Consider the following 18,097-nt stretch of genomic DNA (forward strand, 5'->3'; position numbering starts at 1 on the left):
GGGATGGTGACTCCACCACTTCCCTGGACATGCCATTCCAATGCTTGGCAACCCTTTTGGAGAAGAGATTTTTCCTAATATCCAATCTAAAGTTCCCCTGGCACAACTTGAGGCCATCTCCTCTTGTTCTGTCACTTGTTACCTGGGAGAAAAGACCGACCCCCACCTTGGTACAACCTCCTTTCAGGTAGTTGTACAGAGTGATAAGGTGTCCCCTGAGCCTCCTTTTCTCCAGGCTGAGTCTCTCCAGCTCCCTCATCTACTGTCCATCAGACTTGTGTTCCAGACCCTTCCCTAGCTCCGCTGCCCTTCTCTGGACATGCTCCAGCCCCTCAATGTCTGTCTTGTCGTGAGGGGCCGAAAACCGAACACAGGATTTAAAGTGTGGCCTCACCAGTGCCAAGCACATGGGGCCAGTCACTGCCCTACATACTGGACGGTGTGCTAGAAGCACACAAAAGAGTGGAGCACCGACTCCTGAATTTCTTCAGCCCCAGATAGCCTTAGGAGTGCTACTTTCTGTACTGCACTTGAGAATCCCACCACAAGTTTCATGTATGCTAAATAGCAATATCAACACACACTCAGTTTTATAATCCAGCCTTTGTATGACTCGCAGTTGAGTCACAAGAGATTAACGCAGAAAGCTCATTCCATCCTGATGTAAAAGGAGGGGTATGTTATGAAAGCATATTTGCAGGGAGTGCTCCCTTGGTAAAGGATAAGAAGGGAAGCCTGTAAGTTGTCTACGGAATGCACAATATCACACTCAAAATTACCAAGAAGAAAACAACGAAGCAAGGAAGCTAGTAAAAGTAATTCTCATGGGAGGAAACAATGAAGAAACTGTGATCGCTCCCGGGAAAACAGAAACGGCAGCACAGAACAAACCTCAACCGCAGAAACCCATTCATACGTTGTAGTCCACTGCTCAGGTCCTGCTCCTCCGGACAGCCAGTGCAGCATCCACGCCGGCAGAACCCAGCCGTGCCTTGCACTCTACGCAAGCAGCGCAAAGCTCGTGATGATGCCTTGTGAGGCCCCGGGGCCCCTGCGCGGAAGAACCTGTAGCGGAGGGAAAGAGTCACCGTGGCGGCGATAGGACCCAGGGGGCGCCCCGTGTGGCAGGGCGGGGCGAGCAGCCACAGACCCACCGCGCGGGAGCGCTCCCCAGCCGGCGGGACCAGACGGGCTGGGGCGGGTCTGCGTCGGCACACGGGGACAGCGGGCTGCGGTCCGGCGCGAGCAGGGGCATCCTCACGCTGAGGCGCGGGACGTGACTCAGGTACTGAGGCGGAGCCATCGTGCGTGATGTTGCGGGATGCTTGCCTGGCCCAGGGGGACGAACGCCGTGGGGAGCGCGGGGTGGGGGGTCCGGAGCCGGGTGAGCCGAATCCAGAGCGCCGGGCTGACCGAGGGCGCTTCTCTCCGTGGGGCTCTCCGGGCCACTGGATGCGCCCGAGCGCCGCCCAAGCTTTGGGCAAGCGCGGCATAGGAGTCCCGGGTTCATCACTCGCCCAGAAGCTGCGCTGGGCGCCCGTGGGGCGGTGAGCACCACGCCAACTGTCCTCGCACCCGTTGGCACCACCCCACGACGGTCGGCGGGGCGCCATCCCGCCGGCTGCGTTTTTCCCCGCGCATGGGGCCAGGCGGGCGCACCTCTGCCTCGGGAAACCCGCGTTGCCGTATGGATCGCCCAACGTCCTCATCGGCATCGGTCTGAAGCGCTGTCCGGGCGCTGAGCGGTGCTGGCCACCGAGCCCCGCTCAGCCTGCTAGGAGAGAGCGCTGCCCCGGCTTCCCCTCTGGCAGCCGGGTCACGCCTAGGCGCGTAGTGCCGCCGGCCCGAGGGGGCACACCGGTGGCTCGTGGGACACCCGCGAGCTCGGGCTTTGTTCCCCACATTCATGGCCTCAGACTGTTACTGGGCGCCGAGGGTCTCCGTGAAAGCCTCGCCTCCGTGGTCCCTTCGCTACTGCTCACCTCCTGTTTGAGTGTCGAGCCCCGGGAGGTGAATTTCGGAATTATTTGTCACAGCAGTGACCGTTCAGGTCCGTCAGAGCGAGCGACGCGCAGTCTGAGGGACAGTCCCCTCATAAGGACATCGTCGCAGCCCCGGGCATGAACTCCGTTACTCGGTTCAGCAAGCACACTAGGAACCGTGGGGCGCCGGGGCGCGGAATCGCGCGGCGTCTCCCTGGTCTGCGTGAGCATCGGCCTGCGGCGGCGACCCAAGCGCTCCGCGGGAGTCGTCTCGGCCGAGGGCTGCGCCGGCTACGTGCCCGCCCCGGAGCGCCGCGCGAGCGGTCGTGGCCGTGCCGACGCCGCGACCGCCACCATTGTTTTCCCAACCCCGCTCCCCCGCCGCGCGGCGGCCGCCGCAGCCCCTCTCCATCTCTTGGGAAAGAGCCCTTTTCTGATGTTGCTCGCAATCCGCCTGGAGGGGTCTGCGGCTTGCCTTCTAAGCAATTCTGTGGAGAGAAGAAAAAGCGCTCAAAGGTGGAGTTGAATTCCAGCAATTCAGCTTCCTCACAGGCGCAGACCGTTAGCACTGGTGGAAATTCACTCCCCTTGGGCAGCGGATTTGCATGCTTTTGGGGTAAAGCAATTGGAAAACCGTTCAATTTAGGATGTCACAGAGTAAAGTCATGTACGGCTTTGCAGTGTATATTTCAGAGGAAGCGGTGCGGCAGTCAGCCGTTTTAAAATGCAAACCAGAATCTATTAGTAGAATACACCTCTTGTGGTTCAGTCAGAAGTATAACTCAGAGTATATTATAGAAATAAGAAGGTGGCATTTTAAATTGAGACTGAAGTGGCAATTCACATATCTCAGTGTATGACACCCTATTATGCAGCTGCACTGCCCAAAGTGGTTGTGTAAAATGACACCTCAGAGCCAGACATCTTTCCTCACTATATTCAGCTACATGTGCTCACCTAGCTTGAGATACAGTGCATGTGCATGTGAGCACTTCATGTATTAGGGTAGTTCCATGGTATTCTGCAAAAATAAACACAGATGCCCAGCTGGTGACAGGACTAGACCCTTAATTAGTATTTATCTAGCTCCATCACTTTTTGGTTTCATACTAAACAATATAAGGACACTTCTCCACTGTAAGCAATTGGCAAGCATTTCTGTTTTTCTAAAGCTTCAACACATTGCAAAGACATCATAGCTGCAGGGCTGAAATTAATTTTCATTATACATGAAAACGCATTGTAAGTTGTTCCTAACTGAAGTTGGGATTCTGCAACTTGTATCTTTGAAAGCACATGGAAAACAGTCAGATAATTGCAATGCAACTGAAGGCATGTCTCTTTTATGTGAACACAGAAAGGGCATGTGCTCTTTGGTGTTAAGGTGCTGCTGTGATGCTGACATTGATGAACTTATGGTAATGGATGTGGTGTAAAAAAACCCACAGACATTTAGCAAAATAAATCCACTTCTCCAGAAACTGGGCATTTAATATAGATACAGTTACTCTGGAGGTCGACAATGCTGTTGTAATAGGAGTAGTATATTTGTTTTCCCAAATAATATAAAGAGCGGCACTCTAACATTTTCATGATATAAAATAAAACAGGCAAATAAATAGTCACAACTTTCCCTGTAGAGCACTTTACCTAGATAATAGAATTTAGACTGGTTAGTATTATCTGCTACACATAAAATTGCAGTGTGAATTTATTGTCACTGTGGTCTGCTAATAACTTGTGATGAATGTTACTCACTGTGCTGCAGCAGTGAACAGTTAAGATGTTTTGAGGCTAAATGGGGACTGGAGATTGGTTAATAGACAAGAGCTGGTATGGAACATCACTTGCAGCTACAGACAGCACAGAATTAAACTAGGAGTTCTGAGAAGGAGATGAGAGAATGGGGAAAACTGGCAAACCCTTAGGAAAGGCAGCAGATCCGGAAAACTGTCTCTGTTGAAACGGAGGGGGCCAAAATGGGACAGTAGCAGTCACTGTGGGGCCTTGCAGGGAGGACAGGAGGTCAGGATAGGCATTGGTAAGTATGGCAATGATTTTGTAGGGAACAGAAGTTTGCAGCAGCCTGTGTAATGAATATATAATTCAACTGGCTGATACTTAAGCAGGTAAGCCACAAGAAATGCACTAGTGGGCTTTACCAGTGGCCCATCTAAATGGCTTTATGAGGTACTTGAGTTGCAATAAAATTTGATTTAAAGATATATGCATCTGTACTTTAGAGAATCAGGAAGGAGTTAAAGTCATGCTGAATAGGCAGATGTCAGTGATGTCAATAAAAAGCATAGTTGTTTTAGATGTAGAGGGCTATCATAAGGGTCTGGAGAATATTAAAATAAAAATATTTTTTCAGGAATCATTTCCTGCAAAATTTCAGTAGAGCTGGTTAGTTTTAGGATTCTTCACTTAAAACCAAGAATAACATGCATATTTTGTTTAGTCTGCTTAGATTTTAATACCCTTGGGCAAATACAGGAGGTTTATGACTCCTATTAACACAGTATTGAGCAGCCTATGCTTTTCAATGTATTCATACCCCCAACACCCTATGACGAGAGAATCATTATTTTCTTTGTTTCACAGATAAGAAAAGTGAAGGAGGATGTCTGCGTTGCTCAGTTTAGATCATCTTCCTTATTTTGTAATTATACAGTTCTCAAACAGGTGGGGTTCCAGACTGAGGTCCTCACTGAACTGGGTTCCCTACTTGGAAGCTTATGTTCTGTTTTTGACAATAATCTTTTATTTGTATCACAGAAATTCAAGGTCGTCTTGATTTCAACCATAGTTAGCAGAAATTAATTATTCTTGAGAATTCTTGAAATTAATTCCTCTTGAGAACAGGAAATTCTCAAGCTATATAGGTCAGCCTACATGTTCATAAATGTCCTTCCTACCCATACTGCTGACCAAGAAGTACAGCTACATTGCCAATAAGAGTATTGGCTAAACACGAATAATAGATTCTTGCCATTCCTAACTATGCTCTCCTCTTATATACATCATCCCAGAAACCACACCATCACACCACCCACAATGCTACCTGCAGTCACCTAATACTTCCTCCTAACTGAGTCTATATTAGTTTCCATGACAACAAGAAGATAATATCAGGAAGATGAAACCCCACAGATTTAACTACATTTGCTGCCTTTGTTTTACACATTACCAAACCAAGAACCCATTCAGGACAGAAGGAATCTGGAATAAATACTGACAATACTATCATGTTTGTTGTGGAGATATGAAACTGAGCCACAGCCAGTTAAATGTAATTCTTTGCCTCTAAATAGGGCTGAGCTAACAAAAGCAGAAAGCAAAGCAAGCTGTTGCAATAGTTAGGCAGTAGCCTCCTATCTTAGCAGGCTTTGACAGCATCCCAGCACTGTAGTGAAATCCTAAGTAAAAATTTTGCCTGTGCTGAACCACAAGCCTGCCTTTTCTAAAGGTGGTAGCCCTTGTTGGTACATTTCACACAGGAACCTCTGCACTACTTCCTTATTATTTCTTGAGGTGAATACAGTCTTAGCCTAGTGAGGCATACCACAACAGGATGAAGTGCATCCTTGCTGTGTTTATGGAGACAGGCTTAATTTAGTTCTGGTTAATGGTCTTTTAATTTTGATGTGTTAACATGAACAACTAATGGACAAAACCAGACGAATAACATTGATTGTAGAATCATAGAATGGTTTGGGCTGGAAGGAACCTCCAAGTTCATCTCGTTCCAACCCCCTGCTGTGGGCAGAACACCTTCCATTAGACCAGGCCTGGAACTCTTCCAGGGATGGGACAGCCACAGCTTCTCTGGGCAACCTTTGCCAGGGCCTCATTACCCTCACACTAAAGAATTTCTTCCTAGTACCAGACCTAAACCTACTGTCAGTTTGAAGCCATTCCCCCTTGTTCTATCATTACATGCCTTTGTAACGAGTCCCTCTCCAGCCTTCTTGTAGCTACTTCAGGCACTGGGAAAGTGCAATAAGGTTTCCCCAGAGCATCCTCTTCTGCAGGCTGAACAGTCTGAATTCTCTCAGCCTTTCCCTTTAAGAGAGCTGTTTTTGATGCATGTGTGGGTGAAATGTGAACCACCCTTAAAAGGATGGCACTTGATCTGGTGTGCTGGTTTGTGGTGATTTTTAGCCAAATGTGGTAGTAGACATGACGTAAAGAAGAGTAAATGGATATTACTGTGTGTTTCCCTGTAGGCTCATTTTTATGAAGTGCTGGAAAGTAGGCCAGGTTCCCTCACATCAGCAAGTCGAGCTCTTTCATCCCAGCAGAACATAAAACCGTTTTAGAGACTGTTCCTCATGGCAAAGCTGGTAAGTTCCGTAAGGCACGTGGAACAGAATATGTCTCTTACAGGATGACTTGCTCTGCTGGGCATGGAAGAGCTCAAGAATAGCCAGAAAGGAGAGTATTTTCCTATCGTGGGAGAACCGGGCTCCGGCAACCGCGGTTGCGAGCGCTGGGCGGGGGTGGGGCCCCGGCCCCGCCCGCGCCGCGCGCGCAACTCGCGGGCAGCGCCCGCCCCCCCCGCCCAAGTCACGTCCTGCACGTCTCGGTGCGGCTGCCGCCCGCGCGCGCCCTGCTGGGGCATCGCAGCGCGGGGGCACGCGGGGCCGCGGGCTCCTGCAGCCCCTGCTCCGAGGGTCGGAGTGGGGGCGGGGGAACCGGGTCTTCCTCCGAGCCGCGTCCGCACCAGGCTCGGTGCACCGGCTGCCGAGTTGACTTCTATTCCCCCCGAAAAGCTTGGACAGTTCTCTTCTGGAAGGAATAAGCGTGCTGCCAAGTAGTTCTTAACGGCGTTCCTTCTCAAAGCCACTCGCCGCTTCATATGGCGTGGATGTAGTTTGCTATCGGGGTTCAGTACTGTAGGTCTGCAGAGGCTGCCCTTAAAAACAACTTTGCTATAGACGCAGTAAAGGAGACTGCCCCAGCCTGTGCGAAGAGCTGAACGCCATAAGGCACTGAATGTCCCCATCCAGCACTCTGTAAGCAGTCTGGAGACATTTCCAGTTGCTGTTTTTCAACAAAGCATGCTCATATATTATTACTAACTTCGTGTTGCATTAGAAGGGTAATGGAAACGAACAGAAACTGCCCAACCCTTCCCCCAACATTTTAAACCTTCACTCCAAACGAAATGTTCTGACAACTTGGAAGTAGTGCGAGTGATAATGCCTCCTACCCCCTGGAGTCCTTCAATTTTACATCTTATTTCTGTTCTTTATACATTTGAGCCGAGATACTTCCATCAGCATTACCTCTGTTATCATTAATATTACAGAGTTGCCACTGTCACAAGGATTACCCTTTGTGCATCTACTCTGTGCTGTCTGGTTATTGCTTTAAAAAAATAAGTCCTTATTTGAAGAATGCTTTATACCTTGTGTCAAACAAAAGCTACTGGGAAAAAGAGTTTTGAAGGGTGGACAGATCCCAGTGTTGGGAGTCTTGGCAGAGATGCATCTTAAGACTTTTATTTAGCAACTCAAAGCCTGCTGCAGGAATTGCCGAGTCTACCAAGCTGTGCATTTTTACGAACTCTCACAGCAATCAGCAAACAAGCCACAAACACCTCGATGACTAGTTTTGTGGAGGTATTCTGTTTCCCTTCTTGTTAAAACATTTTAAGTTCAAGTTGTTTGGACTTTAAACAAATTGTTTTCTGTTTATATTTGATTTCCAGAAAAGAAGAGGTGAAGCCAATACTGTGAGGCTTACTGTGCCCATACAGGCCAGGGCATTAGAACAGCCATAGTCATGGGCAGATTTATTTCTGTATCATGTATATAAAGTTGTTTCTTCCAAGAAGTGGGAGTGCTGGTCTAAATACCATAGTAAGTACATCCATACCGGCCTATTAAGAATCGTGCATCTGGTGCTCAGTTGTCTAGACAAGTCTGCATCAGATTGTTGTGTCATATATAGTCTGGTTCTGAAATGGAGCTGTGAGAATTACGTAGTTCCCAACTTACAACAATCGCTATCCAGGCTTATATTGTTGAAAGCAGAAGCATTCTTTACTCATGTGCAACTATGGTTGCACTCCTCTTTTAGATACCACTGAAGAGAAACACTGACACAATCAATTGCACATTAAAGAAATGGCCAATTTTTGTACATGTAAGATTTAATGAGTAAGATCCTTATTTGAAGGTCACCTTAACATTTTCAAGACTTGTGTAGAACACAGATCCTACAAAAACCTAGCTGTTGTGATGCAGTAACTCCCTGTGCTCCTCACATACAGGGACACTTTATGTGCCTTTTCAGCGTCTTATTTACCCCACATCTCTCACTTTTAAAACCTGGCAGCATTACTGCCTAGAAACATAATATTATCATGACAAAATATTTTTAGATGCAAAGGTGCTTATGGCTGCATATAGAAAATGTGAAAAATGTGATTCATCAAATATTACTTTTTCTTACTGATCACATAATAGCAACAATGGAAAGTATTTGCTTCAGGCGGGCAGTTGTACTGAGCACTGCTGGAGTTAATAATTTCCAGCATCCACAAAAATGGCTCGTGGAGATTTTCATTGCAGTTTAGCTTACGAACTTACCTGATGTGTGAAAAATGATAGCTCATCATCATCTCAAAAGGATCTATCTTTTCAAGACAGCAGCGTATCAGGGCTGTACTGTTGTCCTCGGTGGGAAATAAAAAATCTGGGTGATTAGTCCACCATTTCACAGAACACTTGTGATGCACCAAGCCTCCTAAGTGAATAGGCCAGGAGCTTCATGTAACAAGGTCTTTTTATATAAAAAGTCCTGCAGACTTTAATGCAGTAATTATTACATATTTGCAAAAGTCAAATAGACCCCTGAGCTGCTGTAATGGCTTCAGTTTTTCGATGAAACAGTGATTTATTTGGCTGAAATCCAGTTCTGACTTTGAGAGCTGTGAGGGGACATTCATTTAAAACTCAGCTGTGTGCATCTCATTTTCATGTATTTTTGCAAGCTCTGTAAGAACTGAACTCAAACAAGGAATAGTTAAAATTGCACTGCATCCTCAAGACTTATTTAAAGTAGTTCCATGCCTTAGTTTTAATGGTAGTGCAATTTTAGACACTAATTGCTTTTTGTTTCTTAGGGAACACACAAGCTGCTTCATCATGGGAGCTGTAGTAGCTGACGATGGTCCATCTGGTGTTAAAGCCCCTGATGGAGGCTGGGGCTGGGCTGTCCTTTTTGGCTGTTTTATCATCACAGGATTCTCCTATGCCTTTCCTAAGGCAGTTAGCGTCTTCTTTAAAGAACTTATCCGGGAATTTGGCATTGGATATAGTGACACTGCATGGATTTCCTCCATTCTGCTGGCCATGCTTTATGGAACAGGTGAGTAGTTATCTGGTTTTGAAACCGTACTGTGTCATACAATTAAGTTTGTAACACAGCCATTTACAGTGTGTATCATGACTGCATATCATTCCTTGTGTGCAAGTAAGGCATTCCAAAGAAGAATTACTATTAATCACTTAAACCAAACAGTTATTTAAGCCCATCCAGCTTGGATTTAAAATTACGTGTCTTTAACTCAGTAGCTGCTGAAGATGATGAAAAAGAAAAATCACAAGGCACTCTGAAGACAAAAAAGATTGAAGTATTTGACTACAGAGGAAAGGACATTTTTCCTGATTGGCTTGACTGTAGGGACAGAGTACAGAACAAGTCAGAATCATTGAGGAAACACCTTAGACCTTTAAGATCATTGATTCCAACCATGAACCTAACATTTTGAAGTCCACCAAAGAAATACAAAGTGTCATAAAATCAGTTGCAAAAGTTGGTTTATCTTAGCAACTGTAACTTGCTTTTCTTGCCTAGGTCCACTTTGTAGTGTATGCGTCAATCGCTTTGGTTGTCGCCCTGTCATGCTGGTGGGTGGCCTTTTTGCCTCAATGGGGATGGTGATAGCTTCCTTCTGCACAAGCATCATTCAGATCTATCTAACTGCAGGTGTGATTACCGGTAAGTAGTACGCATTGCTGAAAATGAGTTAACTTATGTCTTAGCTTTAGGCTGAAATTTTGTGTAAGTGAAAAATACCTGAAGTATCAGGATCACCCAACTGGGCTTTTATAAAGATGGCAGATAAATGTGGAAAAAAAATGTCATTTATTTCTGTTATGAATGTTTAATAGTGTGAAGTGTAATCATAAAGTACAAGAATACTATGGGGGTAGAACGCTTTGTGTTATCTTGGGATTCTTTTGTCCATTTTGAATAAAACTATTTTCTCTTAAGTTATGAGTCAGAAAAATTGTAATTAGAATATCTTTAACAGTGATACTGTAGGCCAGTATTAATTTTTACATACCTTCTGCTACAGGTTTGGGTTTGGCACTAAACTTTCAGCCTTCACTCATCATGTTAAACCGTTACTTTGACAAACGCCGGCCCTTAGCCAATGGGCTATCTGCTGCTGGGAGTCCAGTGTTTCTTTGTGCTCTCTCACCGTTGGGGCAGATACTACAACATGAGTACGGTTGGAGAGGAGGATTTCTTATCCTGGGTGGGATGCTGCTCAACTGCTGTGTATGCGGAGCATTAATGAGACCTTTGGAGCCACCCAAAAAGTCTGAAGCTACCAAAGAGCCAGCTGAGAAGAAAGTAAAGAAAAAACTTCTGGATTTCAGTGTGTTTAAAGACGGTGGTTTTGTAATCTATGCTCTAGCAGCATCTATCATGGTGCTTGGCCTCTTTGTTCCCCCGGTTTTTGTTGTGAGTTATGCCAAGGATTTAGGGACTCAAGACACCAAAGCAGCTTTTCTTCTGACTATTCTGGGATTCATTGATATCTTTGCTCGGCCAATCTGTGGAATGGTAGCTGGTCTTAAATGGGTTAGACCACGCTGTGTCTACCTCTTCAGTTTTGCTATGATTTTTAATGGCTTTACAGATCTTATGGGTTCTATGTCTGTTGATTATGGTGGACTGGTGGTCTTTTGTATTTTCTTTGGCATTTCTTATGGAATGGTAGGTGCTCTTCAGTTTGAAGTTCTCATGGCTATTGTTGGTACGCAGAAGTTTTCCAGTGCTATCGGTTTAGTGCTCCTGGCAGAAGCTATGGCTGTTCTGATTGGTCCACCATCAGCAGGCAAGTATGCCATTTAGTTCAGAGTTTAAAATTGTGTGCATTGCATCCATTTACACAAAACGTAAGGGAGCAGAAGAAAAGATGTGAGTCACTCGAGAAATGCAGATTGTTGCTAGTGCTGCACATGCTTCAAAGGCTTTCTGCAGTTACACTCTGAAATATCCGAGAAGGGGTGGAATGAACCTTTTCCCTCTTGGATCTATTTCAGAATTGGTTAAATTGCCATCTGGAGATGCTATTTCTCCTCTGAAGGCCTGCACTGAACTTCTTATTGGTAGATAGCTGACTGGGATTCAGAACATGAAACCTGTCAAGTTTCTTTGGGAAATACTAGGATACATTCTCGATATGGTAGACTTGGAGGAGGAAAGAAAACATCTGAAGGAAGAAAAAAAAAATCTTACAAGGAGGACTATAAAACTGGAGTGATTTAAGGAAGGTAGAGTGCTTCTATTGCACGTCTCACAACCCAAGAATAAGGGGACATGACAAAATAGTCAAATTCATTAATTTGAAGTCAAAAGTGCAAATTAATTACCAATCAAAGAACATACATTTTACAGACCCTGAACTGAAACACACTTTCCCTCCCAAAACCCACCAGGTCACTGCCATGAAATGTCTACTTTTTATACCAGACACTAAAAACATCAAGTATTTTTACTGTGACAGAACCTCCTTCATGGGAAAACCAGTACTATGCACTCTGATCTTCAGGTTCAGAGAGGCACTTCCTTCATATCCTCCCACTTGTTCTTTCACATCCACCAAGTCCCTTGAAAATCCACCCTTACCAGTGTCAGAATCAGTCAATTACTCCAGACTATTACTCTGACTATTGAATAAGATTTGCATTTAAAGCAGACAGTGCACTGCCCATGTAGAAAGGTAAACGAGACTGGGAGCAAGAGGATAATGATGACCAGATCATGATACAGATGATACAGATCCCAGCCATGGATGCACACATTTTTATCTGAAACACAAAGCGCTTGTTTGATGTCTTGCATCTGAGGGCGAGGCTGATTTTATTTCAGATGAACTGCATGCCTCTGTGTGTGCAGGGGGAATACGTGTTTCGGGATGTCATGTAAAGTCAGTGACTGTTAAACTGAACCGAAATAACTGACAAATATTTTGTTACAAACTTGTTAAAATTCTATTTCAAAAAACTTGGTTAGATAATCACAGTGATTCTAGAGAGGAGAGTCAAAATATTTTTAAAAAGCAGAAAAATATTCACTGCAACATAATCACTTTTTTTTAATTACCTGGAATGTTGCCTTTTTCAGGAAAACTCCTGGATGCAACGGGGAGGTACATGTTTGTTTTCATTATTGCTGGAATTGAAGTTACCACCTCAGCCCTTGTATTGGCCTTGGGAAATTTCTTCTGCATTAAGAAAAAATCAGAAGAACCACATACAAAAGAAGAAGCAGCAGAAAGAGAGGAATTAAACAAATCTGAAAACAAATCTCCTGAAGATGCCAAGGTGGACTCTATTGAAGTGGAGCAGTTTCTGAAAGATGAGCCTGAAAAAAATGGTGAAGTTGTAACTAACCCAGAAACATGCGTGTGAGCATGACAAGGAACCGCAAAGTGTTTAGAAAAGAAAGATTTTCAACGCTATTTATTTTAGAAACAGAAATAGTTTAGGACTGGGCCATCAGCTTTAGTAACCGGGGGCTAGTCAGCTCATCAAGTTTCTTTGGAAGCTGATTAGCTAGACAACATCTTACTGGAAAATTAGCTTTATCAGTAATAGGTGGAGCATTGTGGTTATACATTTTATGTGAACTAAAAAGCTTTTATGAACACAAGTAGGCTCTTGCTATGCATCACCAGAAACTGCTCACTTGGAAGCTATAGGAAACGTATATTCTAAGAAAAGTGGAATTATATGTATGTTCTCAGACTATTGATGAAATCGCTGTGTTGTGTGGCTAAATATAATTTCCCTGTGTTCTCAGTGAAGGGAAAAGAGCTTGAGATGGATAAAAATCTCAGGAACTTAAAGGTCTCCATAAGGTTTTTGAATTTCTTACCTTTTTAGACTTTTTAGAGCAATTGGCTCCGCCCTAACTTAATTTTGATAATATCTGTAACTTTGATTTATGTAAATGCATTTCTGCCTAAACCTGTAACCTTTGCAATTATCATCTGGAAAGCCTGTTTTTGGAAAGGCACATTACAGATAGTGTCCTCAGCAGATCACACAAGTGGTATTCTGAGGTGGTACTAAAAGAAAAAAAATGAGCAGAATGGATCCTGACAAACCGTAAGCAAACAAAATTAGCCCACAATTCCACATGCTGTTTTCAGTAAAATTTTCCTAGAGCACTGAAAAATATTACAACTAATATGGAGAAGATGATTAGGTTTAGTAGAACAAGGAGAAGATGATTATTAGGTTTATTAGAATATTCTGAAGAAGTGTCCCTTTTGCTTATAAAAGAAATGGTGCAAGTTTCCAGATGACCTATAGAGTGGGTAGACTTAGGGAGGAAACATGAGTCATCCATAAAATGCAATGTTAGCATCACAGGAAGGTTTTAACATGTTTGGTTTTGATTCTTTTTCTTCCCCATTTATCTCACTTCCCTGCCTTTTGCATAATCTCTGGAAGTTCGAAGTGCCATTCAAAGTTCTGGTTGAGGAAACATGATGGAACTGTTCATCATATTTATGACAGCATGGTACTGAATAGAAAAGGAAGGCAAAAGGAAGGCATTCTATTTCTTTTTTCACCCAAAACCACTCCAGAAATGTAGGTTTTTTTAATACAAAACCATGCTAACTGCAGCCCACCTCTCAGATCTGCTTATAAAAGACTGTCTAGGTTTTGTAACTGCAGTCACAATCTTTAAAGCAGACTAACTGTAACAGTTTTCTTAGTAGTAGCAAAGCAATATTGGCTTTCAAGTGCCAAAATTGTTCCGCTTAATAACTGAAAACTAAAAGACCCTAATCCCTTAAAACCCTGTATCCCCTTTAAATTAACATCATTGTTTCATACTTTACCATTTTTAACAGAAACAAAGTGCCAAAACCATGAACCATTCTCTAACGAAATATCTCAGATACCGGCTTCCATATTTGTAGTTTCTTTAAAATGATTTTGCATTGTTAGGACAACCTTGCACAGAAATTGGAAAGTTAGAATCGTAACTTTTAAAAGAAATGGATGCTTCACAGAATAAACTGTTTGTTTTTATATCCTATGTAGTGCGTTATTTTAAAATCTTGTATTAATTTAGTGGCAGCGATTGTAGTGAATGACATTTTCCAGCTGTAAAAACTTACTCACTGAACTTAGCTCGTTTGCTAAAGACTAAATCGGTACTTGAAACACAACACTGGTAGCTCCAGAAGGCAAGAGAAAAATGGAATCCACAGAGTAATTTATTATATCCTTGGAGGCTGCTTCAGATGATACATGAAGGCCTGATACAGCTTTCAGACTGGAGGTCCCTGTTGTTTCAAAAAGCAAAAACTAGAAACCTTTCCAAAGGTGAATTCAGATTCTCAAACAGCCACTTTTGTCTTACTGTGTGTTTTGATCACTGGATTTCTTTGCTAGATAATGCTATACGCTGTTATCACAGAACTAAGTGATTATTCCTTTGACCTCAGGTTTTGGCACAATTTTAAGTTTCTGTACATTCTGCAAATTGTCTAGACTGCTTTATATGTGTCAGAATGTCATTTGTGCGCATCATACTGACTTTCCAGACTAGGTTTCATTTTCCATACATAATACTTCTACAGTTAAGCTGGAAACAGGAAGTTTTATGTTACAATTTTACATGTTTCGAGACAGAAGAGGAAGTTAGGAAGACAAGGAGACACGTTTCAACAAGAAACCATAAATAATCTCGTAAGTAAAACTAGTGTTCACAGAAAGGCTGCATTTGCCCATACAAGTTATTTTCTTCAACTCAAAGATCAATTACTCTGACTGGGACTGCCAGTGCTCTTGCGCTGTTTTCAGCACAGACCTACCAATGGATTGCAGTCTTTATGACAGCACGAGCTGCTTACTGAATGAGAGTGGTCAAATTACAGGACTCCTTTATTGACTGTGAGAAAAAAAAGGGTTAGAATTTAATTCGCTAAGCAGCTTAAAAAGCCACATGAGCAGTATAAAATCTTTTACTGTTTTCATTAATCACAAGAAGCATCAATACAAAGGTGAGAAACTCCCAATGCAGCTCTCTTAGCAACATCAAAATTGGCAGGCTTGAGAGTACTTCAGAGTTCTAGAGCCAGTTAAGCTCCTTGCTCCCATTCTGTCCCATTCAAGGGTAACACCCAAGTGTGTGCTAGCCCTCCAGTCCTCTTTCTATTTAGCTGCCTTTATCTTCTTGGAAAGAGATTTGTTATACTGATGGGAAGGAAACCTCCATGCCAGATCCCTAGGCTGCTGGCCACTATACTAGACTGTGCTGAAGCATGTACCCAACTGTTCCTATCCAACATGGCCACAAAGGCCTTCACACTGACCTCCTGTTTTATAGAACTCTTCCCTTCCTCCCCAATGTGTTGAAAAACCAAAACCAACCAAAACCAAACCTCACAAGCAGCTAGTCCTTAGATTCCCAGCACTGTCCAGCCAGGCTCCTTATTAATTTAACTCTGCTTATTGTAAATATTTAAATAGATTGACAAATATAAATACATATATATATTTTGTATATTTAGAAGCAAGGAATTGATTTAAAATTCCTCCAGTTATTTTGGTACTGTATCTCTTTAATCTCAATACCACTGAGATGCCCTTAAGAGCAGTCTGCGAGATGTGCTCTTCCATATATTTTGAGGATGCATATGGGTCAAAGACATAAAGCATTGCTAAGGAGCCATTAACTGCCCAGGGTCACAGATGGAAGAACAGTTTCACGCAACATCTACCCAGATGAATCTTCGTTCAACCTTCACCTGATTAAAATTTTGTGATTTGAAAAAAGGGAAGAGGAAAAGGAAGGGAGTGTAAGTAATTATGCAACTGAATTGCCAAGCATCCAAACATTATGGTCTACTCCTGCATCATACGCTATTGAAACAAATGTAATTTCTTTAGACACACAGTTCATATATATATATATGAATACATAAGAAGCCTGGAAAGTAAACAATCAAAAATCTGAAAGACAGTTTTCAGAGATTATTTCTCTGAAAGTAGTGAATGGTCTTTTACCCTGCAGGCTAGCAACATTTTTAAAGCCTTTTGGATCTTCATACATTCTATAAATTGTGTGCTATAGGATTTATGGTTAAAATATGGTATGATTGATCATGTAATGGATCTTAGGCCCTTATTTTCCTGATGCAAGGAGAAGAAATGTGTATAAATGCCAGTAACACAGAGAGACTATATGAACAAGTATACATGTGTTTGTACGTATGTATTTACGTATGTATATATATAGATAGGTATGTAAAACATGCAAAATACTCATAGGAGTAGATTAGGGACAGTTTGCCCATTTATTAGACAATGAGCAGAGTTACAATTATATTCTTCCTCCTATACAAAGATAAGTTTTTTTTGAAATTTTTTGAAAATTCTAAATGAAATATTCTGTAGCTATTTGGAGCCTAGAAGACCTCAGCAGAATTACAAGTCCTAAAGTGACTCAGCTATCTGTTTAAAGCTAAGTTAAGACTTCAGAAGGTATGAAGGTATGGTGTAAAGGACTGGAGAGATCTTGTGCTAGTATTAAATTGCATCCACACAAATGTGTATTAGGCAATGTAGAATCATTCTCTAAAAAGAAATGAGAACATTCCCCTAATTGAGCAACCAAACTTCAAACCGAAAAAGCAAAATTCATATATGCACCTGTGGTAACATCCCAAAGAAAATGTTTAGTTTGGTAGACAATCATAAACAGAAGAATTTCAGAATGCACTCTTACATTACACTGTTACAGCGGTAAGTACTGACCTGTGTACGTGCGTCCATGTCTCTTTGTCACACTTGTCTTTAGGATTATGGGAATACACTTCAGTTTTGTGTGGGATGACATTTTGTTTCTTGTTAATGCACTTTAATGTAATGTGTACATTTATACTTAGGTTTTTTAAAATGCTTTTCTAGTAAACTGTTGCAAATGTAGTGAATAAATAAAGTTGTCAAAAACTGTGGGTCTGAGAAAATAACATCAGAAAAAATTAACACCCCAATTGGAAATTTGGCTTAATTTGCACATGCTTAAACAGCTACACAGAGACAACAGTGTTTATAGAGAAGAGGTGACACTTAGCTCACAGGCAGCCAGAATTTAATGTGGGCAAGGGGACTGTTTTTGCCATGACTCATAGTTTGGCCAATTCCAAAATGGGTATGTGCTCCTGCTGTAAATGATCCTGAAGAGTATTTGAAAGCATCATCTAATTTAAAGTAACAGCTATTAATTTTGTGCTGTGCAAAAAATATTAATGTTCTCCTCTGAATAGTGCTCCAGGTTTTGTTTGCAGGTAAAGTTTTATGAACTGTCATGACTTACAAAGCCCAAAATAGTTTGAATACTGACATGCCAGCAAGCTGTCTTTACTGTCAAATGATGCTCTTTAGAACTTGAAAGCTCCTGAGAAAACACAGCATAAGAATACATTTATGTTGTGGTTTTTTTGATCCTATGGTACCTCAGCTAGGACTGGCTCCTCAAGGTACACTCTCAAGGCTACACCCAAGTGAATCAAAATTACAAGCTCTTCAATGTAGCAAGACCTACCTTTTGTGATCTAGAAGACTGACACCTACTTGCGCTTGATTCTAAGTATCTCTGGCAAGAAATTGTTGAGAAATCTCTCTAAGCTCAGCTTCAGAAGTTTCTCTGTATATCTACACTGAAAAGGTCATAGGTCTAGCTTACATTAACCCCCACGTTTGAATAGATACATGATTACCTTTTTTATATGCTAGTTCAGTTAAACTGGCAAGACTTAAGGTGTAATCAAATACTTCGCC

The 18,097-nt window shown here is 42.6% G+C and overlaps 2 protein-coding genes across 10 annotated transcripts in view; one reads left to right on the plus strand and one right to left on the minus strand.

Moving 5' to 3' along the window:
* The window catches only part of CCDC57 (coiled-coil domain containing 57), a 38,461-nt gene extending 35,953 nt beyond the window's left edge, over positions 1 to 2,508 (minus strand). For 2 of the 8 annotated variants that reach the window (XM_039562518.1, XM_039562519.1), the window contains exon 1: positions 892 to 2,493. In XM_039562518.1, the coding sequence (XP_039418452.1) occupies positions 892 to 1,715 (824 nt within the window). In that variant the 5' untranslated portion in view covers positions 1,716 to 2,493. Of the gene's footprint in view, positions 1 to 891 lie in introns of all 8 variants that reach the window. The other 6 variants (XM_039562515.1, XM_039562513.1, XM_039562516.1 and 3 more) reach the window with 6 other exon arrangements.
* On the plus strand, positions 1,197 to 14,345 carry SLC16A3 (solute carrier family 16 member 3). Of its 2 annotated transcripts, none has more exons than XM_039562534.1 (5): positions 1,197 to 1,285; positions 9,118 to 9,362; positions 9,852 to 9,995; positions 10,357 to 11,124; positions 12,417 to 14,345. In XM_039562534.1, exons 2-5 carry the CDS (start codon positions 9,140 to 9,142, stop codon positions 12,701 to 12,703), a joined length of 1,422 nt encoding a protein of 473 aa, XP_039418468.1. In that variant the 5' UTR covers positions 1,197 to 1,285; positions 9,118 to 9,139; the 3' UTR covers positions 12,704 to 14,345. The 2 variants fall into 2 exon arrangements, with proteins under 2 accessions (XP_039418468.1, XP_019135235.1); XM_019279690.3 differs by lacking the exon at positions 1,197 to 1,285 and adding an exon at positions 6,748 to 7,849.
* Positions 14,346 to 18,097: the final 3,752 nt, after the last annotated feature.

The sequence above is a fragment of the Corvus cornix genome, chromosome 18 (assembly GCF_000738735.6).
Source record: "Corvus cornix cornix isolate S_Up_H32 chromosome 18, ASM73873v5, whole genome shotgun sequence".
In the NCBI taxonomy this organism is placed as follows: domain Eukaryota; kingdom Metazoa; phylum Chordata; class Aves; order Passeriformes; family Corvidae; genus Corvus; species Corvus cornix.